General features: G+C 44.4%; 1 protein-coding gene across 12 annotated transcripts in view; it reads left to right on the plus strand.

Annotated features, from left to right (window-relative positions):
* LOC139755560 (lachesin-like) overlaps positions 1-24,365 on the plus strand; it is a 237,868-nt gene extending 213,503 nt beyond the window's left edge. For 9 of the 12 annotated variants that reach the window (XM_071674017.1, XM_071674019.1, XM_071674020.1 and 6 more), the window contains exons 6-12: positions 13,218-13,346; positions 13,747-13,887; positions 14,642-14,794; positions 16,212-16,280; positions 21,094-21,168; positions 22,297-22,365; positions 22,623-24,361. In XM_071674017.1, the coding sequence (XP_071530118.1) occupies positions 13,218-13,346; positions 13,747-13,887; positions 14,642-14,794; positions 16,212-16,280; positions 21,094-21,168; positions 22,297-22,365; positions 22,623-22,702 (716 nt within the window). In that variant the 3' untranslated portion in view covers positions 22,703-24,361. Of the gene's footprint in view, positions 1-13,217; positions 13,347-13,746; positions 13,888-14,641; positions 14,795-16,211; positions 16,281-21,093; positions 21,169-22,296; positions 22,366-22,622 lie in introns of all 12 variants that reach the window. The other 3 variants (XM_071674027.1, XM_071674028.1, XM_071674029.1) reach the window with 3 other exon arrangements.
* The last annotated feature ends 2,490 nt before the right edge of the window (positions 24,366-26,855 follow it).

The following is a 26,855-nucleotide window of genomic DNA, read 5'->3' on the forward strand; positions in this document are numbered from 1 at the left end:
ACAGGTCAACAGCATTTACGTACCCACACCCACCCACCTCACACACCCACACCCACTAACCCACACCACCACACACCCACACATCTACATCCACACACCCACACCACCACCACCACCACACCCACTACAGCAGCTGGTGACCCCATGCCCCAGCCCCTAGTGCGAACACCATACATACATACTTCGTAACTAGTGCAACGAGTGCCAGCCCTGTTGCCACTGTCACTGCCAGTCCCAGACTGCCCAGTCTGACTGCAGTGCCTCACAATAAACACTGTTCCATTAGGGTCACCATGGCAAGGATGGACGACCCTCTGGTCACCATGGCAAGGATGGACGATCCTTATTCACCATGGCAAAAATGAGCATCTCATAGTCACGGTGAAGTGAAACACGATAAGTTCCTCAAGTGCACTTTCGTGTAATGATCACATCATCAGGGAGATGGAAGAGAGAAATATAACAGTCAGTTGGTATACATACATACATACATACATACATGCATACATACATATATACATACATACATACATACATACATACGTAACAACCTCCTCCACACCACAACCCACAGCCTGAGGTTCAGCCCTCTCCTCACAACCCCAGCTCGTAGCTTGGAGCCCCAACTTTAGCCATCTCCTGAGGCAAGTTGTCGATATGTGAGGGGCAGCATTACCCCAGCTGGTGCAAACTTGAGGCTGCCCGAGAGTTATGGGCCAACGCCACTCAAAATGTTGGTCCAGGGGACCCAGTCTCCTGCGCTGGGGTCTACCCAAGACGAGCTCTGGTGTAGGAAATGCTACCCTTAGACATTGGTGACTCTCTCTCTCTCTCTCTCTCTCTCTCTCTCTCTCTCTCTCTCTCTCTCTGCCACAGGCAGAACAACAGTGGTACCGAGCCATCACACCCTTAGCCACGGCTCAGACGCCTGCCCTCCACGTCTCTCTCCTCCTCACTCTCTTCTCTCTGCCTCCATCTCTTCTTGTTCTTTTCCTCTGCCAACGTCTCCCCCTCTTTATGTGTTCTCCCCGCCGCGTCTCCCCACTTCCGTCTCTCCCCTTTGCCCATCGAACTCTCTCTCTCTCTCTCTCTCTCTCTCTCTCTCTCTCTCTCTCTCTCTCTCTCTCTCTCTCTCTCTCTCTCTCTCTCTCTCTCTCTCTCTCTCTCTCTCCCCCGGCTCCCTTCACACAAGATGGGGAGGTAGAAGGGGGGGCTCTTAAGAAAGCGACAAACGTCTCCTTGCTCTCATTAAGATTCATTTTGGGAAAATAAGAAAAAAGGATTTCGTATCTTATGGGAAAAGTTCCAGATGAACATTCCGGATAAAATCTTGAAAAATGACTGAGATCCTTTCTTTTTTTTTTTTTACCTATTTCTGTTGAGGCTTTGCTAACTTGTTGGCAGTAATTTGTCTCTCGTCTGGAGTCGTCCACTGCAGCCATCATGCTGCTGCTGCTGCTGCAGTATAAAAACAGTTGATTGCCTCCTGACTGATGAATCAGCTGCCCAGCCAACACTCCACGGTACACAAAGTCGCAGCCTCAGTTGTTACGAGGAAAAGCTGCTTTTGCTGCTTAGGGAAGCTACAGTTGCCACCAGGGAAGCTAGAGGCGACACCAGGGAAGCTACAGTTGCCACCAGGGAAGCTACAGTTGTCACCATGGAAGCTAGAGGTACCACCAGGGAAGCGAGTTGTCACCAAGGAAGCTACAGTTACCACCAGGGAAGCCAGAGTTGTCACCTGGAAGCTAAAGCTACCACCAGGGAAGCTAGAGTTGCCACCATGGAAGCTACAGTTACCACCAGGGAAGCTAGAGTTGTCACCATGGAAGCTACAACTACCACCAGGGAAGTTACAGTTACCACCAGGGAAGCTAGAGTTGCCACCAGGAAAGCTACAGTTACTACTATGGAAGCTACAGTAGCTTTCTCAGGAGGAAGTCCTGGACTTGAGACGTCCGTTGTTCTAAAAGCTTACTGACGTTACTCCTTAGTTACCCGTGTGTGGGTGTCCTCGCTCCCCGGCCTCACCTCTACATCTCTGGCTCCTCGCTCCACACTGGAGGGACCCCGGTGGTCTGCTGGTCCTCTGTATTCCTTGTATGGGACGTCAGTGGGAACCTTGCCTCCCCATCTCACACATGGGCTACTTCTCCTTACTTTTCCCTTCTTCCCTCCCAGTAACCCTTCAAAAAATCTCCTTATCCCTTCCCTCCTCAGCCAGCCATCGTCCTCCAAGCCTTCAACGCCAAACGACCTCACGGTCGCCTCCAACATCATTGTGACGTGAAGTTTTGACTCAGTACGTTCATATCTTCGTCAAGGCGAGTGTGTGTGTGTGTGTGTGTGTGTGTGTGTGTGTGTGTGTGTGTGTGTGTGTGTGTGTGTGTGTGTGTGTCCAAATTAGAGAGAGAGAGAGAGAGAGAGAGAGAGAGAGAGAGAGAGAGAGAGAGAGAGAGAGAAAGAGAGAGAGAGAGAGAGAGAGAGTCTAGCCTACCTGGTGGCATGAAGTACCATCTCTGCTTACAGGATTCGTCCCATCTCCTTCACCTCAGCCCTCTACTCAGCCACCTCCTCCCTACCCAGCCACCTCAGCCAATGAGGAGAGCATCTTGAGAGCGTCCTCCCCCCGACCCTCACATATATATAGCGATATCCAAGATGGATCCTCCTGGCCAGGGCCTCAAGGAACCGGGAGTGAGCATTTGCAATATTGCCTATCACCCTCCACAAAAGGGGCGTTCATTCCCTCGCTCGCGCTTCAAAATCCCAGCGTCCCCGGGACTCGGGATATCCCACCGTTGCTCACAATAGGCAGCCATCTCTCTCAATCCATTGCTGTACAAGGCCTGAATTTCCACAAGACTTTATCTTGCTCGTAGAGGGGAATAAAACTCACTTGGCTGTATTGTGCTCTAATCTCTACCAGATACCCCTCGCGCTGTTGAGCCAGGGGGATGGTGAAGGTGGTGGTGATGATGATGATGATGATGATGATGATGATGAGGATGATGATGAGGATGATGGAGGATGATGACACAGCTTCTGGTGCCAGAACGCACTGTTCACGGCGAAAGTTAACGCGCTAACAGACTATATTTGCAAGGAAAACATGATATAAAGATTTTACCTGATGGTCCACTGTGGCCTTCGTCCGTCCTGACACTATAGTGGCCCATTGTGGCCGTCGTCCGCCTTGATACTATAGTGGCCCATTGTGGCCTTCGTCCGTCCTCACACTGTAGTGGCCCACTGTGGTCTCCGTCCCGTCCTCACACTGTAGTGGCCCACTGTGGTCTCCGTCCCGTCCTCACACTGTAGTGGCCCACTGTGGTCTCCGTCCCGTCTTCACACTGTAGTGGCCCACTGTGGCCTCCATCCCGTCCTCACACTGTAGTGGCCCACTGTGGTCTCCGACCCGTCCTCACACTAGTGGCCCACTGTGGTCTCCGTCCCGTCCTGACACTGTAGTGGCCCACTGTGGTCTCCGTCCCGTCCTGACACTGTAGTGGTCCACTGTGGTCTCCGTCCCGTCCTCACACTGTAGTGGCCAACTGTGGTCTCCGTCCCGTCCTCACACTGTAGTGGCCCACTGTGGTCTCCGTCCCGTCCTCACACTGTAGTGGCTCACTGTGGTCCCCGTCCCGTTCTGACACTGTAGTGGCCCACTGTGGTCTCCGTCCCGTCCTCACACTGTAGTGGCCCACTGTGGTCTCCGACCCGTCCTCACACTGTAGTGGCCCATTGTGGCCTTCGTCCGTCCTCACACTGTAGTGGCCCACTGTGGCCTCCGTCCCGTCCTCACACTGTAGTGGTCCACTGTGGTCTCCGTCCCGTCCTCACACTGTAGTGGCCCACTGTGGCCTCCGTCCGTTCACGCACTGACTTGAATTTGTAATAAATTTACGGGAGCATTAGAGAGGATATTGATCAGGCGTTTCAAGCGGGCCGAGCAAGGCGGTGGGGGGGCACTGCGGGCCATTATACCTTTTATTGGCAGTGATTTGAGGGGGCCATTCTCGCCCCGCGCAGGGGTCCCACTCCAACTCCATCATGCATTTCTTTACAGGGAAACTTCGACTTAATAGAGCTTTTCTCTGGTTCTTTGGCCACTCGACTGGACATTACCACCCAAAAACAGACGTATATATATTGCTGCTCTGAATCTTCTCGATGTTTTTACTTTGAAAACAGCGTAGTTAAAGGCTTCTAAATCTGTTTTATTGGGTGAGATTTAGCTTTTGAACACATGGTGCTTCGAAGAGCTTAATGGCTGGTGTGTGTGTTTATATATATATATATATATATATATATATATATATATATATATATATATATATATATATATATATATATATATATATATATTGGAATACTATGTATATTCTTCATTCCGTATCACATCAATATAGATTTAGCTTTAATTTGTGTCATACAATTAAGAGCATGACGGGTCATTTTCTCAGGTCATGATGATAGTTGACCTAGAATGACGTAGTCAATTACTGCTCTGACTTGGGGAGACATTCTACCCTGCTCTGATTGGGGGGGGGACATTCTACCCTTCTCTTGCTGGACAGATTCTACCCTGCTCTAACTGGGGGAACATTCTACTTCACTATAATGGTACCATTCTACTCTGTCCTAGCTGGGAACATTATCATCTACTTTATCTGTCTACGTTTTACTCTACTTTAGCTGGAGGTGATCTACTTGGCTGTATCCGGGAAGATTCTAACATACTTTAGCTTGGGAGAAGACATTCTACCCCACCTTAGCTGGGGACAATCCTGCTGTAGCTACAGACATTCTACCCTACTGTAACTGGGGGTCTCTGTATCCTGCTGTAGCTGGGAGTATTCTACCCTGCTGTAACTAAAGACTCTGTACCCTATGGACGATCTCTCCTGCTGTAGCTCACTGCTGAAATGTTGTTGTTCTTCTGTAACCCATGTGGAAAGACTGGCCATCTAAACAAAGAAGCTTTTGATGGATTTTAGCTTTGACCTACGAGCAGGATCTTGATTACATTTACAGGTAAAAGCTTTTACTCGGGGGTTTTAGCTGTAGCCAAAATGTTTCAGCTTTAGCCAGACGATTTTAGCTTTTTCCAGATATATCTAGCCTGTACCTCAGGGCCGCAGCTTCTACCCTAAGATTTAGCTTCTCACACTGAATGGCTTTAGTTTTCAAGTGAGGTTTTTGTCTTTAAATAAGCCAGGTAGCTAAAGGTTTTAGCTTTTCCCTTATTTATATTTCAGCTGCACTTGTTTGTCATAGCTTAGGCCTGAAGCTTCTGCCAGGTGGTTCCAATGCTCTCTAGAGAATCACATCCTTCAACCACACTGACATAGCACCCTCTATACCCCCGTCGAACTGTTATCTAATGGCTCTTATATTTCCTGGACGCCTTTGTAATATCTTATAGGCGCGTTTAGCTTCTGTGGACGGATTTAGCATTATATTGCATCTTACATTGTCTTTAGGTTTGATAGGCTTTAGCTCTTGTGGAAGACTTTAGCTTCTAAAGACGATTTTGGTTTCTATAGATGCTATCCCATTCAAATTCTTAGCTTCAATAGCATTTGTATATCCATTCACTCACAATAGACTGTGCGTTTACTCACTTCTTTATAACTTAGGTTTTTAATAAAGGATTTTAGCTTTTGCCAGGGAATTCTGGCCAAATGGTTGCCAGTTATGTGTTCGCTCGAGTGCAGGATAGCAGTAACGGAAGGGGGCGTAGCGCCCCCTAACGGAAGCCCCTCCGTAAACTAGAGTAATAGACCAATAACAAAAGCCGATTAATAGATACGCAAATGTAATGGGTAACTATGCAATACCGCGCGAAATATTTGCGAACGCGGTAAAATGTGCATGTAAATATGTGTGTGATAAAGATTAGAAAAACTGCCATATACTCCGGCCCCTCTTTAACCTGTGGTATGAATATAATAGATTTAGTTTGGTTCGCTGTCCATAGATGGCTCTGTTATTAGTTTACTTTGCCCCCACAGTATCAGATGGTTGTTGGTACTTTGCTACTTTGCCCCTAGTAGATGGCTCTATAGCTGTAGGTACTATGGGACTTCTATAGACATATTTGTCTTTCCGTTCGTGCTCCTCAAACATCATGATGGCCACAATGTTGTTGTCCTCGTCACCCTCAATGGATGTCTCTGTTTTCGTCCCTACTTTCAACTATTGAGTAAACATCTCACTCGCATTTGGTTCTTCTTACCCTCAACAGATGGCTCTGTCCTCGCTACTGCTGTAGACTCTCAGCAGATATTTTTCCCTTCGTCGTTTAGTTTCCATCCTCTCTCACCAGATGGCTCTCTGTGGTAGTTAGTTCTGGACTCCCTCAGTAGATGTTCCGAGCCCAGTGTTCGTTTTATTCGCACTCAGTATTATACGGCTCTCTACCGTCGTTAGTACTGCCTGCTGTCCATAGATGGCTCCCTTCCCCCACTCCTTTCCCTCCCTCACACAGTCGCTATAGCAAAAAGAAATTCCTTTGACTGGTGCCAGTTGTACGTAGGGGTTGGAAGGCACAGTATTGCTGCCCTCAATTCACACATGGTTCAGGAGATTCTCTCCAGCCCCAGCCGGTGACCTGTGACCTGACCTCGCTGTGGAAAGAGGTGTTGGAAGAGCCCCAGTTAAGCATGTCTTCAACGTGTTAAGTACACATTGCGTTCTCTTCACCGTGATGTAAGATCAGGTTGTGGTAATGTGTAATTTTTTTTTGTCTTCGTCGCTTTTTATGGTATGTCTTCATGAGTTCCCTCACACTGCCTCACACTGCCTCACACCTCAGCTTTACCTCACTTTACACCATGAGCTTACACTGATGTTTACCATATCCGCATTGCATTGCCCACCATAGTCACTGTTCTACCCACCATACTGACCACCATAGTCACTATTCTACCCACCATACTGCCCACCATAGTCACTATTCTACCCACCATACTGCCCACCATAGTCACTATTCTGCCCACCATGACACCACACCATGACAGGTTCTCCCCATGGTTCAGGGCTGCCCATTGATAGGTTAGGCTGTCCCTAACACCCTTATAAGGGTCAGGGACATCCCTGACGTCCCTAGATTCAAGGACTTAGGGCTTGCATGTACCTCCAGACACAGTTACCAGACCGGCAAAAATGGGTTTGACAAAGAACAAGAATTGTGGTGCGTATGGTAACACTGACTCCGTATACAAACTGTCCCCAAAAGAGATTTTACCCCCCCCCCCCCTTTTTAACGACATCACGCGACCTGATAGTATCTTAATGACACCAACAGAAGCTCCATTACCTGCCATTACTTAATGCTTAATGATCAAGGAAGAGGTCTTTCCGAACCATGGGATAATTAGCGGGAAAATGAGCCTTATGTAAGGGGATGATAGAAAGGAAAATCACCCAAGCTTGCTTGTTACACAGAATTACAAGGGCATGGTGGAAATAATGGTATGTGTCTCCACGACCAACTCCTAGAGACGTTACATAGGTGAGTGAGGGAAGAACTAGAATGTGATGAATAAATAGAAAGTAAAAGGGACATTTAGGGTTGAAAACAAGAGTTACTTAATAAACGGTAAGACTTTTACTTGATGAGGTAGTATCTGGAATAATATATATATATATATATATATATATATATATATATATATATATATATATATATATATATATATATATATATATATATATACTGTGTTTCCATATCTCTGTGGCGCAAGGGTTTTCCCCTAATGGTTCAGGAAACAAAGAGTCTTTTCGTTCCATGAACACATTACTCAGCGGTCATGTCCGGATATTGGTGATAACCTTTACATTACAACCAGCAGATGGTCTAGGTACAGTGCAAACGGCTAAACGATTACAAACTCGTAAATCGCAAACAGGTTAGACAGAAGTATGAGTATTGGGGAGGTGTGGATTGGCTGAATGTATGAGGATTAGAGAGATATAAATTGATTAGGAGTATAGACGTTGATGGGTGGGGTGTATGGGTGCTGGTAGACGTTGATGGGTGGGGTGTATGTGTGCTGGTAGACGTTGATGGGTGGGGTGTATGTGTGCTGGTAGACGTTGATGGGTGGGGTGTATGTGTGCTGGTAGACGTTGATGGGTGGGGTGTATGTGTGCTGGTAGACGTTGATGGGTGGGGTGTATGGGTGCTGGTAGACGTTGATGGGTGGGGTGTATGTGTGCTGGTAGACGTTGATGGGTAGGGTGTATGTGTGCTGGTAGACGTTGATGGGTGGGGTGTATGTGTGCTGGTAGACGTTGATGGGTGGGGTGTATGTGTGCTGGTAGACGTTGATGGGTAGGGTGTATGTGTGCTGGTAGACGTTGATGGGTGGGGTGTATGTGTGCTGGTAGACGTTGATGGGTGGGGTGTATGTGTGCTGGTAGACGTTGATGGGTAGGGTGTATGTGTGCTGGTAGACGTTGATGGGTGGGGTGTATGTGTGCTGGTAGACGTTGATGGGTGGGGTGTATGTGTGCTGGTAGACGTTGATGGGTGGGGTGTATGTGTGCTGGTAGACGTTGATGGGTGGGGTGTATGTGTGCTGGTAGACGTTGATGGGTGGGGTGTATGTGTGCTGGTAGACGTTGATGGGTGGGGTGTATGTGTGCTGGTAGACGTTGATGGGTGGGGTGTATGTGTGCTGGTAGACGTTGATGGGTGGGGTGTATGTGTGCTGGTAGACGTTGATGGGTGGGGTGTATGTGTGCTGGTAGACGTTGATGGGTGGGGTGTATGTGTGCTGGTAGACGTTGATGGGTGGGGTGTATGTGTGCTGGTAGACGTTGATGGGTGGGGTGTATGTGTGCTGGTAGACGTTGATGGGTGGGGTGTATGTGTGCTGGTAGACGTTGATGGGTGGGGTGTATGTGTGCTGGTAGACGTTGATGGGTGGGGTGTATGTGTGCTGGTAGACGTTGATGGGTGGGGTGTATGTGTGCTGGTAGACGTTGATGGGTGGGGTGTATGTGTGCTGGTAGGCGTTGATTGGTGGGGTGTATGTGTGCTGGTAGGCGTTGATGGGTGGAAAGTAATGATTCGAAATAGGATATCGCAGTCAAAACAAAGTTCTCGAGAAGAACTAGCTCTTATTTGATGCTATCGTAGATGGAAAGTGATACCTATGACCTACTTGTTGTGTACGGGGAGGGAGGTTTACGCTCGTGGGGCCACATCACATTTCCTACTGTCAGACAACTTATGAAACTTATGTGTGCTGTCCACATTCACCACATCCTCATTCAGAGTACTCCATTCATTGATCAAACTAATACCACAGAAAGCACTCCTCCACATCCTTTACCAAGTTTCCTGCTTAAGATCACGTTACATCCTTTGGTATTCCTACCCCTACATCCTCTGTACAATGTGGTTTACAAACTTGAAGGCTGTGATGAGATCCCCCGGCATCTACTCTCTTCTATAGTATGCAAATTCAAGGCTTCATGCCTTTCACTGCAGCTAAGCTTTCAAAAGTCTGTTGCTACATTAAGTCACCAGTTAATTAACAGATTAAGTGAAGAAGCATTTCTCTTTTCGTCTGAGATTGCCTGCTTGTGCAACTCTTACTTATGATGATAATTCTTCTAATTGGTTATCGAGTACATTTCTGTTATTAGATTATGTTTACATCTATATTCTAACTCTTATGCCCCATAGCCTTGAACCCTGGGATAATTCCTTCCATTACTCTTACAAACATAGAAACATAATTGTCTTCCTTCACGACCAGAAACATCTTTACGCCAAACCAGATTATTACAGCAGACTCAAACGTGCCATCACAATAGAGGCCAAGACTCAATCACATACGTATAAAAAAACATACAAACCATCATCTCTTTCCGGCCACCCATCTACCATCTACCATCTACCATCTAACCACAACCTCCCCTCCACAAACACCCTGTGGTGTATTACTGGCGGTCATCATGACCCGGAGCTTAAGGTTAACAGATCTGAAAATAATGGTCGTTTGTGAGGATGGTCCTCTAATTTGTAGCGCAGTGAGCGAACAGCCGACCCGGATGATGATGGATGACCAGCTCCCACACGACATACACTTCTCAACAGCCTACACTTCTTCCTTCACTTCCATCGTTTTTGCATTACTTCTTTCATCATATTTCACTTTGTTTGTCATACTGTGGTGTTTCTGTATATTCATATTTTGCTACTTTAATTATCTTGTGTTATCTATTACGTTAAAGTGTCTCTATTACTGCAGAGTATATATATATATATACTTTTTGCCTCGTCTGCTGACATAGTCATATTGTATGATTATCTCTAAGGTTTGGTGCCCTGAAAGTCGACGTCAGGAACAAACGAACGATGGCTTTATTTGCACACAGCCACTCACGTAGCTGTCATGAATACTTGATCCGGAACCAGAGCCCACCACCCACAGTCAAGTCCCACACACTAGTCCGTATTTCATATTTACCTCTTCATTTACCTGGAGGTTCAGCCTAGTTAGAGCACGTCGCCCTTAAAGTGCCACATGGATTCCATTCATACTTATCCAGTTGAAGCCTCTCACCCTCCTGAATCTTCGGGCTCCCATACCCCAAAGCATGCTTCACTGCATCTTTCCATCCCTACCTTCATTCTCTCTCTTGCTCCACTTGAAACTTCATTCGCGTCCTTCTGACCAAATGTAAAGTGAATACGAAGGTCACATCGTCAAAGAGAAGGAACACTTAGTAAACACAGGACTACGAGAGGGTCAAGTCTGCAACACTCTATGGAACACATGACTCACAGTGTTGGTCACTTCGTGCAGTGTGATCCTGGCTACACAGAACAACACCACCGCCAGATGGATAACAGCCATAGTGCCAGTTTGGAATACGAGCGGTGCGTGGGAAAAAAGAAAAAAGAGCATAAGAAACTAATGAGTCTCCAGGCCGGGTGCCGGGTAAGCAGGAAGGGGGGGAGGCAACAGCATCTGTTGAGTACCGGGGAAAATAAATACCTCCCCCCGACGTTTGAAATATAAATTACGTCATTTCCAAATCAACGCCATAACAATGGGGGGGCGTAAGGGTAGGGGGGGAAATAACGGCACCGTTGTAACAAATGACTGACCCAAAAGACGGCAATTTTCCCCCACCTCCACCACCGCCTCCTCCTCCACCGCCTCGTCCTCCTCCTCCTCGTCCTCCTCCTCCTCGTCCTCGTCCTCCTCGTCCTCCTTAATGTTGCCAGATGAGTGGCGCCCAGCCTAATTTCCTAACTTCGTTCTCCTTCGCAAGGAACCGAGAGGATGCGGGTGCATGATATGTGGTTGATGTGCTGCTCTCTCTCTCTCCACCCCCATGGCCGCGTCGTCATGGGTGAGGTTTATAGAAATGTTGATGGAGTGTCTGGGTGTGTGTGTGTGTGTGTGTGTGTGTGTGTGTGTGTGTGGTGCAGCCCCAGGGGACCTCTGTATGGCCGGCGACAAGGGAGCATAAATTGTCCAGCAAGGAGGAAGGGGGAAAGGAATATGCCTCTCTCTCTCTCTCTCTCTCTCTCTCTCTCTCTCTCTCTCTCTCTCTCTCTCTCTCTCTCTCTCTCTCTCTCTCTCTCTCTCTCTCTCTCTCTCTCTCTTTCTCTCTCTCTCTCACACACACAAGAGCGTAGTTCTCACTCTGATATACCGTTGCTCTTTGCTTGGCTTCGCATCGTAGTACCCCTGGTTTCCGTGTGGAAACTTGAAGGGCCAACGAAACGTACGTAAAGTATATATACACAATAAACGATGGATAAAACCACGTCGCCAGTTCATGTGTGTATTCGTTATATCGGTTCTTCATATGCGTGTTCGTTTAATCGGGGTATCGCTGCGAAGACGCAAGGCCCAGTCGTAGTAAAGAGGTTAGCTTGTCCTGGACATTCCCGCCCCAAATTTACGATCGGAGAATAAATCTCAAACTTGCCCCTTTTTTTTGTATGTATCAAATGGTCACTGTTAAGGAATGACGTAATATATCTTTCAGGTTAGATGTGAACCTTTTTTTTTCAGTGGCTGTTACAGGCAATCGACTGCTGAAACTCAGAGAGATAACTGAAGCATCGCACCATCACTGAAGAAAGTTATTTACAATCCCACCATCACTGAGAAAAGTTATTTACAATCGCACCATCACTGAACAAAGTAATTTACAATCAGACCATCACTGAACAAAGTTATTTACAATCAGACCATCACTGAACAAAGTTATTTACAATCAGCACCATCACTGAACAAAGTTATTTACAATCACACCATCACTGAAGAAAGTTATTTACAATCCCACCATCACTGAACAAAGTTATTTACAAATGTTAACTGTTGATCGTAGGAGAACGTCATGTGTTTCATGAAATAAATGAAAAAAGTTAATTTACACGATTCTTTTTCTTTTTTTTTAAAGTGACTTTACAAAGAAATAGATTAATATATACAAATATGAGAAGGACTGTATAAGTTAGATAGGTCAAACACATTCAAAGTAGCCCTTAATGCAAGTTTACAGTTGAATACAGTTACCTATTGAAGCAATGTTAAATTTCTAAAGAAACCTTTCGAAAATTAGACCTTAGATATTAGCCAATAGTTTGGCATGGAAGAAATGTTATGTACGAGAAAAAGTTTGATGGTAAGAACCGATGGCCATTTCTGCATTCCAAGATAAAGTAAACGTTGAAACATTACAAACGTTTCCCGTCAAACGTTTCGTTTGCTGACAGTAATGCAAACACTATCATTATGTTATCATCGTTATCAGTATTATCATTATTATCATTACTACGACACCACTCACTTTCTGTCTCTCTCTACGTTCCCACTCTCCCTCACTCTCACTACATCTCTCTCTCCCTCACTCTCACTACATCTCTCTCTCCCTCACTCTCACTACATCTCTCTCTCCCTCACTCTCACTACATCTCTCTCTCCCTCACTCTCACTACATCTCTCTCTCCCTCACTCTCACTACATCTCTCTCTCCCTCACTCTCACTACATCTCTCTCTCCCTGACTCTCACTACATCTCTCTCTCCCTCACTCTCACTACATCTCTCTCTCCCTCACTCTCACTACATTTCTCTCTCCCTCACTCTCACTACATCTCTCTCTCCCTCACTCTCACTACATCTCTCTCTCCCTCACTCTCACTACATCTCTCTCTCCCTCACTCTCCCACAGTACTGGAATATCAAGGAGAGGTGCTGCGTCTAAGCAAGGTGAGCCGGATGGACATGGGGGCCTACCTGTGCATCGCCTCTAACGGCTACCCGCCCACCGTCAGCAAAAGGATTCTCGTCAGTGTCGACTGTGAGTGTTACCACTATCTTTCCCCCTTAAGTAACAGTTCCTTCATTGGTCATACACTAGTCAATCTATAATTCAAGTCGTCAGCAACAGTGGCGATAATCCTATCCATAACAACGGTTCGTGACACATACAGACGTTGAAGCTTCACCCCATGAGGGGATTAGAGTGCTATCTTGTCAACTTTTCATATCTGTAGATAATTTCATAATTAATCAGTCTATCACCTTATTAGTTATTCATTAGCAAGCTATTTACTGATCACCACAATTCTCTCCCCTATATGTCAACTAACCTCCCACCTCTCCCTACCACTTTTCCCTCCCACTGTGGGGCGCTGTGCCGCGCTCGCTCACCCACCGCACCCTGGGGTGCTGTGCCACACGGTGGGGGGATGCCACAGTCCCGCCCATGCTGTGGATCCCACACCAGCTGATCGGTTCAGCCCGGGGCAAGACCGTGGTACTCGAGTGTTTTACAGAGGCGCATCCCACCTCACTGAACTACTGGACCAGGGGAGACGGCAACATGATCTACGACTCTGGTACGTCGTCCTAAAGGGAGCAAAGGGTAAAGGGGAGAGGTTAAGGGTGTAAGGGAGGAGTAGCAGCACAAAGGGTAAAGGGGGAGACGTTAAGGGTGTAAGGGAGGAGTAGCAGCACAAAGGGTAAAGGGGGAGACGTTAAGGGTGTAGGTGAGGATTAGCAGCACAAAGGGTAAAGGGGGAGACGTTAAGGGTGTAGGTGAGGATTAGCAGCACAAAGGGTAAAGGGGAGAGGTTAAGGGTGTAAGGGAGGAGTAGCAGCACAAAGGGTAAAGGGGAGAGGTTAAGGGTGTAAGGGAGGAGTAGCAGCATAAAGGGTAAAGGGGGAGACGTTAAGGGTGTAGGTGAGGAGTAGCAGCACAAAGGGAAGGAGAGAGATGCCAGGGGTTTGTGCAGCAGACGTGAACTTTTTTTTCTCCAGCTTATACTAAGACGTTTATTGTGAATTTTCTTTTTTTTTTCCCGAGATGTATATATCATATAGGTAGTTTATTTTTCGAGACGTTTGCCTATTTTTGATATGTTTAGCAATCGTCTTAAGTCTTATATTCCTTCAGTTGTCTCTCTAGCCTCGCCAGACAGGCTTCAATAGATCATGGGAAGGTGCAAATAGACAGAGGACTAAGGGGAGAGAGAGAGAGAGAGAGAGAGAGAGAGTTATGAATGATACATAAGTTATGACGACCCATTTTCCCCACTCTGTCTTTACTGTTCTGACCCACTGTTCTTCCTCCTCCTCCTGCGCCTCCTCCAGACAAGTACCACATCGAGAACCGGGTCGGGAACCCTGAGTACAAGATCCACATGCTCCTGACGGTGCGGTACCTCGATCAGGAAGACTTCGGAACTTACCGGTGCGTGGCCAAGAACCCTCGAGGCGAGACGGACGGAACTATCAAAATATACGGTAAGGTTTTCGACAGTTCATGTCATCTACAGTTTCAGTTATTCCCTCGTGAGGGCCCAGTGGTCTGTTAGCTGTCTGGATTCTTCAGTATGGACGGGCTGGTGAGGGAGGTGAATGAGAGGGGTCCATGGAGCGAGGGGCGGGCAAGTGTGGGGTTTACTGTAGTTCAAGATAAGGGTAAGGGATGGTAGGCACTTGGGAGGTGGATTAATTGCTGTTTGCAGATGACACAGTTCTGGTGTTATTACAGTATCGACGGTAAGATGTTCAATTGTAGTAGTATCTACAGTAAGCTGTTCGACAGTAGTGCTATCTACGATAAGATGTTCAATAACAGTACCATCCACGGTAAGATGTTCACCAGCACCGGTGAACAATGTAAATAATGCATGGATTTAAGCACTGAACTAAAGAACTGGGAGGTTCTGAGATGTTAGGAGCAAAAGAACAAGTATGAACAAGTATGAACAAAAGGGCAAGATAGTGTCTGATTTCTACGACTGAACATAATACTTAAGCAGTTGTGTCTGTGTCCTGAAAGTGTTTATGAGTTCAATTAGTTCGTCTGAAGCAGAATGTTCAACGGTTCTCTTGACCAAACGTTTGTTCAGGTGGGGTTGAACTGCTGGCTAGAACAAAATGGGCCATGAGTAAGCTCTTCTAGTTGTTCTGATGTGAGGGTGTTCAACACGAGTAGTGAACAAAAGTGAACAAAGATTTCTTGGATGAGAGGAAAGATTTGTGTGATGTGGCTATACTGTTCAGTATCCCTGACTACTACAAGTGTTCAGTCCATATAACTCATGTATTGTCAGATGTTCAGTAGATTGAACAATATTGCTGAGCTCTTGGCTCAATGTTGAGCCTGAACAGGGCTGAACACCTCTTAAGAGCTCAACCTTAACCTTGAACACTAACAGTGATCTTATTGAACACTAAGTGGAGCAGAGAGGCTGAACACACGAATGTAAGACTGGGAAACTGAACAAGATTGAACGTAAAATCCTGACTGAACAGTTGAATGGAACATTAATCCTGAAATGTCTAGCAGCATTACCCTTTGGGGTGTCTTGCCCTAAGGGTCTATCTTCTATAGGTCTTCCCTTAGGGTCTACTTACCCTAGTGTGTCTTGCCCTAGGCTCTACCTTCTAGAGGTCTTCTTACCCTGGGGTCTTGCCCTGAGGGTCTACCTTCTATAGATCTTACTCCAGGGTCTACCTACCTTGGAGTCTTTCCCTGAGGGTCTACCTTCTATAGGTCTTCCCTTAGCGACATGTGAGAGGGAAAACCTCTCTCTCTCTCTCTCTCTCTCTCTCTCTCTCTCTCTCTCTCTCTCTCTCTCTCTCTCTCTCTCTCTCTCTCTCTCCCTCTCATGCCTGCACCACCACCGCCACCTAACCCAGCCGTTTCCAACAGACTCCGGCCCCCCGCCGACCACGGTGCTGCCCCTCACCACGGAAGCCGAGGTCTTCGAGAAGATCATCAGTAAGCTCTGGGCTGTTTTCGTGCCTTAGACTCACTCACTTTCTCACTTTCTCTCTCTCTCTTTTTTCTCTCTCTCTCTTTCTGCCATGCCGAGCACCCGGCGCCCACACCCCGCACGTCGTTTTCTGTTGCTTGTGCTCTGCTTGTGTCTTTTGCTGTTGGCCTTGAGTGGTTTGATGTGATGTAATTTGTTTGTGTTTGTGTACTTTGATGGGGCTTCCTTTGCTTGTAGTAATGTTTATGTTATTCTTGTAGATTAACTTGTATTTTTGCTTGTGTCTCTTTATATATATATATATATATATATATATATATATATATATATATATATATATATATATATATATATATATATATATATATATATATATATTTATATATATATATATATATATATATATATATATATATATATATATATATATATAGATGTGTGACTGTGCTATCTTTTCAATACAGTTGTACCAGATGCAGATTTTAGTGCATGTATTTTTGTTTTCGTATTTTTTCAACCTTTTTTTTCCTAATATCTTTCAGTTCCATTTTCACTGGAAGTTCTCGGGTTTTCTATTTAGATCATTTTTTTTTGTTTCCATTCTTCCATTTTTGGGACAACACTTGTTTTACGAACATGTACAATGTTCCTTACTCTTGTTTTGGGGATAGCTTCTTAGAGTTAGTGCTCAGTCTTCATAATAGAATATATATATATATATATATATATATATATATATATATATATATATATATATATATATATATATATATATATATATATATATATATCGTCCAACTCTATCCTCTATTTTCTCCATACAGTTTACATGTGTACGCCAAACCGTATACGCCCTTTCAGTGTACACCTTGGCTTGTACGCCTCTCTCTCTCTCTCTCTCTCTCTCTCTCTCTCTCTCTCTCTCTCTCTCTCTCTCTCTCTCTCTCTCTCTCTCTCTCTCTCTCTCCATCATCCTTTCAACCGTTTTCTTCCTTCCTGTTGCTCTGGTTTCCTGATACTTTTATTCATTTAGTTTCCCCCCATTCATCAACATGTTATTTCTTATATATGATTTATCGACCTATCTTTATCATTTTGGTTATACCTACACTGGAGGGTAGGGCTTCAGGTCTAGCTTGGGGTGTACACCTATTTAACATTACTGAGGAAGCAATATTCAGTCAGTCAACTGACCTTTTCATTGATAAATTCTCTTTTTATTTTCCTCTTCTTAATTTTTGTATATTTTCTTTAATGACTTTGTGATAGAGAACATCATTTGAGTTCGTGGCCAGCTGTAGCCAAGGATTAGAGACATAAGGCATTATAGTACATGGCATTATAGGCTTGAAGTATTATAGGTGGAGTTATTTTGGGTTTCTTATGAAGCACTGTAGTATAAGAGGCTCAAAGATTACATTATCATAGTCTATAGCATTGTGGGATATTGGTGTCGTAGGCTTAAAGTAATATAGTTACATGATGCTGTAGACGCAAGGGCATTATTGTTCATGGCATTGTAGAATCATGGTGTTGTAGGTACATCATAGTCACATGATGTATTAGTCCCAAAGCATTATCATCACAGAGCCTCATGGTTCATTGTCGTAACTTCGTATCATAATCTCAAAGTATCATAGTCGTAATGTAACACAGGTCACATGGCAGAGTATCATCAGCTGGTTTTATAGCTTAAAGCATTATACCAAAAAAAGATCCAGTGGCCACGAGGCTTTACATGGCATAGTATGATTATCACAAGGAATTATACTCACATAACATTAAGTCTCAAGGCCTTATAGTAACGATCAGTCATAGTGTATAAGTATCATGATAAGGCCAATATGATATCAAAGACTTATGGTTAGAAGGCGTTATGATATCAGAGCATTATGATCACAAGGCATTATAGCACAAAAGCATAATGATTACAAGGCCGAATGATATAAGATCACTTTGATGACAAATATCATAATCTCAGAGCATTATAATCAGAAGACTTTATCAAAAACATGATTATGATGCTCATTGTATCAAAGCATTATGATCCGGAAGCACTACAATCATTATGAATCCATTGCGTCGCAATACAAAGAATGATAACTAGGCATTATTATGTCAAGACTTATGGTAATGAGGTCTTACAGACTCAAACACAAAACACTTTTCACAACGCACTAGAATCTGAAAGCGTTATGATCACAGATCATTATGATATCAAACATTAAGACTGTAAATATCTATGTTTACATCTACAAACTACAAAAGTATTGATTAATCAGCTACAAAACTGTAAAATGTTGATGACTATATTTCAAACTCTATGATAAGACATTGATGATCACACGAACAAGCTAGACAGTATGATATATGGTTGACGTACTTAAGAAACTTTTAAACATTAATTGACCATATTTACTGACTAAACATTTACTAGCCACATTTACTGACTAAACATTTACTAGCCACATTTACTGACTAAACATTTACTAGCCACATTTACTGACTAAACATTCACTAGCCACATTTACTGACTAAACATTTACTAGCCACATTTACTGACTAAACATTTACTAGCTACATTTACTGACTATACATTTACTAGCCACATTTACTGACTAAACATTTACTAGCCACATTCACTGACCACATTTACAGTTAAATCACAACTGATGGCGACATGAAAATGTTTTATGAACATTAATGACGACGTATATAAACTCCATATTCACTGTCCGTTACAGTTACAAAGTAATGAACATTGATAGCTGTATTACTTATATACAAAATATATAAACACACTGATGGCCTTACTGACAGGCGTCGCTCAAACATTGATATGTGTATTTATGGTTTACGTAATATTTACCATCACATTTACGAGCTAAATGAGCTTTGAATACCACAGCTATTGGCTATGTAAAAATTCGAGTGGTCATATTTACAAGCTATGTAAACTTTGATTGTCAAATTCACAAAGCTATGTAAACATTAAAGGCCGCATTGAAAAAGATCATGGTGTGACCCGGAAAATCATGCTGTGGCCTCAAAACATCATGTTGTGTCCTCAAAACATCATGTTGTGACCTCAAAACATCATGTTGTGACCTCAAAACATCATGTTGTGTCCTCAAAACATCATGTTGTGACCTCAAAACATCATGTTGTGACCCGGAAAATCATGTTGTGACCCCAAACATCATGTTGTGACCCGGAAAATCATGTTGTGACCCCAAAACATCATGTTGTGACCCAAAAATCATGTTGTGACCCCAAAACATCATGTTGTGACCCAAAAATCATGTTGTGACCCGGAAAATCATGTTGTGACCCCAAAACATCATGTTCTGACCCTAAACATCATGCCTTCTGTTCTCCAGCCAGAGAGCCGGGTTTCCAAAACATCCGATGTAATGATAAACATCTCATCTATGACCTTGTCTGTGACCTTGTCTGTGACCTTGTTTGTGACCTTGTTTGTGACCTTGCGGTAGAATGTCGTAAAATAACGCAAACTCTAATTTAGTTTGTCAGAGGTCAAGACATCCCAGTTATAATGGCCTTGTGAGAAAGTTCGAAAAACTGTTTAGAAGTTCTGTGAACTACACTCTTGTTTTTCATGTTCAGTAAAATAACTCTGTTATCATGTTCAGTAAGACAGCTCTGTTATCATGTTCAGTAAGACAGCTCTGTTATCATGTTCAGTAAGACAGCTCTGTTATCATGTTCAGTAAGACAGCTCTGTTATCATGTTCAGTAAGACTGCTCAGTTATCATGTTCAGTAAGACTGCTCTGTTATCATGTTCAGTGAGACAACTTTGTTATCACGTTCAATATTTTCGTTTTTTGTTATCTTGTTGGGTTAAAGTTATCTTACGTTATCAGTAACACAGTTATCAGAACTCTACTATATTGGTGAACAATTTCTGTTAACAGAGACCTGTTAGTTCTCAATCCGTTCGAATTCTGTTATTGTCTTCAACGTGTCAAAGTTCTATGTTCTTGTTCACCTCTGTTATCTTGACTGGAGAGTCACATGTTTTTTGATTCGTTCACTGAACACAGTCTTGATATCGTGTTCAATTACAGTTTCGTTATCTTGTTCAGCGATTCGAACCCTTTGTTATCTTGTTCATCTAGCCACTGTTTGTTCAGTAGGTCATAGAAATGTTCTTTTCCTTTCGTTTTGTTCAAGAGTAGTTTCGTTTTCATGCTTTTGTCATTCACACTAAGTATACTCACCTGTCTAGTGACTCACACCTCCACCCACCTGTTCAGTGACTCACACTTCTGTTCACCTATTCACTGACTCACGCCCCTGTTCACTTATTCAGCGACTTGCACCTCTGCTCACTTGTTCAGTGACTCACACGTATAATCATCTGTACATATAGTGACTCACACCTCTATTCATCTGTACAGTGACTCACACCTTTCTTCACTTGCACAGTGACTCACACCTCTGTTCACATGCACAGTGACTCACACCTCTGTTCAGCGGCTCATTGGCTCACACCTCCACTCACCTGCTCACTGACTCACACCTCTGTTCATCTGTTCACTGACTCACACTTCTGTTCATCTGTTCAGTGACTCACACCTCCACTCACCTGTTCACTGACTCACACCTCTGTTCATCTGTTCACTGACTCACACCTCCACTCACCTGTTCATTGACTCACACCTCCACTCACCTGTTCAGTGACTCACACCTCCACTCACCTGTTCACTGACTCACACCTCTGTTCATCTGTTCACTGACTCACACCTCTGTTCATCTGTTCAGTGACTGACGGTTCTGTTCTCCTCATGAACAGATCAGATCTGGGACAAGTCAGAGAATCGTACACGAAAGCGACCCAACCCCCAAGCTGTCAGTGGCCAGAATGGAGGTACGTAGGTCCTGGCATTCCTATCTATTTTATTATCATTACTATATCGTCTTTATCCTTTATCTTTATTTCGTTCTCCCCCCCCAAACAAACCCCCCTTTTCATTTTATTGTTACCCTTCTATTTACCTTGATTGCTCTCCTGCATCCTTCTCCTTCTGCTTATCTTTTATTGCTTCTCATTACGTCTTATGTTCATTTGTGTTTCATCTATTTCTGTTTTTCTTGTTTCATGACGACATATATAGAAATAGTTTACATGTATGGTTCAGTTTCAATACTTTATTACTGATTTGTACTTCGTCTAATGCACTTGGCATGGATATCATACACTTCCTATGTACTAAATCCGCTAAACTGATAGCAGGCTCCAGACCATGACCTTGCTAAAGTTAGCAGTCTGCTATCTATAGCTTCCCATGGCTGCCAGAGGCCTCCATTGCTGTGCTTCTCATTGCCGTATGTTCCATCTGGACTTCTTTTTTCCTTGAGCTGCTGAACAATATTCCTCTAATATTTCATTACTGGAGTGTATTTCTCCTCCCCACCACTGCAGTTATTGGTGGGAGGTTAATATCGTATTGCATACCAGCAGTGTACAAGGGAGAGTTTGATTAGAATGATGACTTGACCAGGGATTTCATTGGCCAGTAAAGAGGGTATAGTGTGTGTGTGTGTGGACTCCCTGGTTCACCTCAGTGTTGCTTCAGTTTAGCTAAGACTTTTCAGCAAGATTGTATGGTAATATTCAGTAAATTACAAGAGCAAAATACAAAAAAAAAAAGGCTGCCAGAGGAGAGTAAAGTGTTAGGACTAGATAAGTAAAATACTTAAGGTTAAGGACAGGTAATAAGCATTCAAGTTTAGACCTTCACTTACAAGAGTTTTAACAAGGGTTTGTAAGAGACAGTGAGAGCAGTACCACCACACACACACACACCAGCCTCACACCTGAAGATAGAGACATGCCTTCCACACACATGGAGGTGAGGAGACACCTGCCACACACACACACAGACACACACACACACACACACCTTCCCTACTTCACGTTCTCATTTTCTCCAGTTATGTCACAGAGAAATAATGAGAATGAGGCACCTGTCTCACACTCTGGTGTCTTCTTCAGAGGGTGAGGAGAGCAATACAGTGGAACACGAGAGGACTATTAACCTGCCTGCTGTCGGGGAGGGCGCTGGTGAGTGCTGCTACGTCACCACTACGTCACGGATCACTTTGATGATCAAGGCTGCCTGTGACGTAACGGATCTTTGTGACGCCGTAGCTTAAGTGACTCATAACTTCATACTCCACTGAGACATTACCTACTAAGCCAATAGCATTATCATTTGACTTACTATCTGAAAAAAATAAAGAAATTATGAAAGTATCTTTGAGTAAAAAGTTTCAGAGTATCTTTAATAGATTCTAACTCCACACGTCCGTCTGTTACAGGTTCCTGCAGACTTCCCTGGGCAGTACACCTTCCGTTTCTAGTGGCGTCGGTGGCACTTCTGCTGGGAGACCACATCTGAAACACGTCTTGTCTTAGGCTGGATCACCCCACGCCCGCGCCCCCTCCTCCTCCTCCAGTCTCCGCTCCTCCTCCCCAGTGTACCCCGTCAAAACCTCTGTCTGTGACGTCATATATGTGTACTCCTGACCTCATTGGCTCCATTCTAGCCAACCAGAAAAGTGATACGACGCCTGGGTATGATGATGACGTCGTGAGTGTGTATGTAAGCGATTGACCCCATTGGCCTCAGTTCTAGCCAACCAGAGAGCGATGATCTGCCTATATAATGACGTCACGTGCGTCAACAGTTCGCCTCATTGGCTGCATCCGAGCCAACCGGAAAGGAACGAGGCGCCTGTGTGTGACGTCACACAAGGAAACAGTTGCTCCTACGGGCCAATCAGAGAGCAGAACTCAATACGTTTTGTGGGATCGCATTTTTTTTTACCCAAGTTGGAAGTGACTGGTGAAATGCTTGTCTCTGGTTGGCTGAGTCGTTCAGTACCCAGGCTGGTCATTCAGTAGATGTCAATACTTCTCTTGTTTTGATCGTGACCGAATTGGTGGAAGATAATGACTTGTGTTAATGATGGACGTGTGAGGAGGCTGTCCTCCGTGGATAAAAATGTTGTTAAGATGAAAGAAGAAAAAGAAGAAGAAGAAGAAGAAGAAGAAGAAGAAGAAGAAGAAGAAGAAGAAGAAAATGTGAAATGGATAGGAACCTAACAATTTACTGGTGACCTTTGAGAGAAGAAGTTGATGACCCTTTGACTCCCATCACCTCCCTTACCCACAATTCCCCTTCCTCCCTCCCCAAGATGTGTTAGTGTTGATCTCTTCCTGCCTCATCTCCCCAACAACCCCGCCCCCCCTCGTCCTTGTTAGGTTGTTAATGAAGTGGATGGTTTTATGTTGTTATTGGTTCTGAGGGCCAGTATGCCTGGCCAGCACCCGCTCACTGACTACCCCATGCAGATGTATATATATAAACATTTTATAATTTGTACATTGTAGGCCTGTGTCTTTGTGGCTGGGGTGCCGCGGGGACTTAGAGGTGAATGTTACTGTATATACTAGTTAGAGGTGAGCCTAGTGGCCTAGCATAGCCTAGAGAAGGGTACTGTGACAAGAATGTGGTATAGCATTATGTTGCCAAATGTGAAGGACACACATGCCACGCTTTTGTGTGTGTATGTAATCGTGTACGTCAGTATTTCTATGTGCGTGTGTGTATGTATTGTATGTATGTATGTGAGTGTGGATGTATGTCTACATCTATATATATTTCTGTATAGATGAGAAAATATGAGATAAAAAAAACTAAGACACTGCCTAAATCATTTATGAAAATGACATGCCTGATTATGATGGTAATGACGTGGTATGACTTTCATTAGCATAAGAAAAAGAGAAAAAACTAACAGGAAGTAAAGATTATATCAGAGTGAATCATAGTCCAGTTATGAACCTTGTTCAATGTTCATCTACCCACATCCTCTGGGAGGGGAGCCTTGCTAAACTTTTAACACAAGGAGTGGGTAGTTTTCTGAACTTACAACACAAGGAGAGGGTAGTTTTCTGAACTTACAACACAAAGAAGGGAGTAGTTTTCTGAACTTACAACACAAGAAGGGAGTAGTTTTCTGAACTTACAACACAAGAAGGGAGTAGTTTTCTGAACTAACAACACAAGAAGGGAGTAGTTTTCTGAACTAACAACACAAGAAGGGAGTAGTTTTCTGAACTTACAACACAAGAAGGGAGTAGTTTTCTGAACCTACAACACAAGAAGGGAGTAGTTTTCTGAACTTACAACACAAGAAGGGAGTAGTTTTCTGAACCTACAACACAAGAAGGGAGTAGTTTTCTGAACTTACAATACAAGAAGGGAGTAGTTTTCTGAACCTACAACACAAGAAGGGAGTAGTTTTCTGAACGTACAACACAAGGAGGGAGTAGTTTTCTGAACCTACAACACAAGAAGGGAGTAGTTTTCTGAACGTACAACACAAGGAGGGAGTAGTTTTCTGAACCTACAACACAAGAAGGGAGTAGTTTTCTGAACTTACAACACAAAGAAGGGAGTAGTTTTCTGAACCTACAACACAAGAAGGGAGTAGTTTTCTGAACGTACAACACAAGGAGGGAGTAGTTTTCTGAACCTACAACACAAGAAGGGAGTAGTTTTCTGAACCTACAACACAAGAAGGGAGTAGTTTTCTGAACGTACAACACAAGGAGGGAGTAGTTTTCTGAACTTACAACACAAGAAGGGAGTAGTTTTCTGAACGTACAACACAAGGAGGGAGTAGTTTTCTGAACGTACAACACAAGGAGGGAGTAGTTTTCTGAACGTACAACACAAGGAGGGAGTAGTTTTCTGAACCTACAACACAAGAAGGGAGTAGTTTTCTGAACGTACAACACAAGGAGGGGAGTCTTCTGAACGTACAACACAAGAAGGGAGTAGTTTTCTGAACTTACAACACAAGAAGGGAGTAGTTTTCTGAACCTACAACACAAGAAGGGAGTCTTCTGAACGTACAACACAAGAAGGGAGTAGTTTTCTGAACCTACAACACAAGAAGGGAGTAGTTTTCTGAACGTACAACACAAGGAGGGGAGTCTTCTGAACGTACAACACAAGGAGGGGAGTCTTCTGAACGTACAACATAATGGGAAATTTATAAAGTTTAGGATAAGGGAATGATATAAATCTACAGCATAAGGAGGATCTGCCGAGCTTACAACACAGAGGGGGAAAACGTCTGAACTTACATGTGAGAGAATCTTCTAAACTTACAGCATAGGGGGAACTTCCGAATTTATAGCATGTCGAGGACGTCTGAACTTACAGATGGAATGAAAGGAAAACGTGAGCCAGACGGGACCAGCTGAGCAGGCCAGCTGAATGAGATTAGACTTTATCAGAATGGCAGCTGGTGCCCCTTAGCTCAGAGAGAGAGAGAGAGAGAGAGAGAGAGAGAGAGAGAGAGAGAGGGATGGGGGCCTCTCTCCTTGCCAGGAGAGGTACATCTCTCTCTCTCTCTCTCTCTCTCTCTCTCTAGGCAAAATACCAAAAGAAAAAAAAAGGATAAACTCTAAAAATAAGGAAACATTTAAGTGTTCAGAAAGTCACGAGTTTTCTCTGGTTGTTTCCTGAGTTAGCATTATGGTGTGTGTGTGTGTGTGTGTGTGTGTATGTGTGTGTGTGTGTGTGTGGTTCCAGCCCTGTGGCCAGGTGTGTGGAGACTGTTTGCCATCCAGAGCTGGTGGCTGGACGCCTCCCTGCCAACCACATGTAGATGGATCTCTTCCTTGTGGTGACTGGACGATTTCTTGTGTGATCGGATGGTTTCTTAAGCTGGGCCTTTTCTTTTATGTGGTTAGTTGGACAATTTCTCGTGTGAATGAACAATTTTGCAAGTGGATGAAAAATTCTGGGTATACCAGTCCACCTTCCAAGTCCTCTGGGGTGATCGAGCAGGTGTGTCTTGCCAGGACGTGGGTCCCTGGTCGTGTATGCTGACCATGTACCGAGGGTCCCCGTCATCATGGGGTCCCTGGTCGTGTGTGATGACCATGTACCGAGGGTCCTCATCATCATGGGTCCCTGGTCGTGTGTGATGACCATGTACCGAGGGTCCCCATCATCATGGGTCCCTGGTCGTGTGTGATGACCATGTACCGAGGGTCCTCATCATCATGGGTCCCTGGTCGTGTGTGATGACCATGTACCGAGGGTCCCCATCATCATGGGTCCCTGGTCGTGTGTGATGACCATGTACCGAGGGTCCCCATCATCATGGGGTCCCTGGTCGTGTGTGCTGACCATGTACCGAGGGTCCTCATCATCATGGGTCCCTGGTCGTGTGTGCTGACCATGTACCGAGGGTCCCCATTACCTCTGTCGTGCCCCTGATCCTCGACTGTGATGAGAATTCCTGTGACTCTCCCGATCACACACATATTCCATCTATGTCAAGAAACGACTACAGGAGATTAGCGTCTCTGATCATATTTCCTCATAACCAAATGCATAATGAACCTTAGGGCAACTTCTCTGATTCGCCAATCTCTTCTGCCCCAGCAAGAGAAGCTCCTGAATCCCTTCTAGTGATTAGAAAATCAGATAATCTAATCAAGGAATCATTTCCTTGAACTCGCCCTCG

Source organism: Panulirus ornatus, chromosome 19 (genome assembly GCF_036320965.1).
Source record: "Panulirus ornatus isolate Po-2019 chromosome 19, ASM3632096v1, whole genome shotgun sequence".
Classification (NCBI taxonomy): Eukaryota; Metazoa; Arthropoda; class Malacostraca; order Decapoda; family Palinuridae; genus Panulirus; species Panulirus ornatus.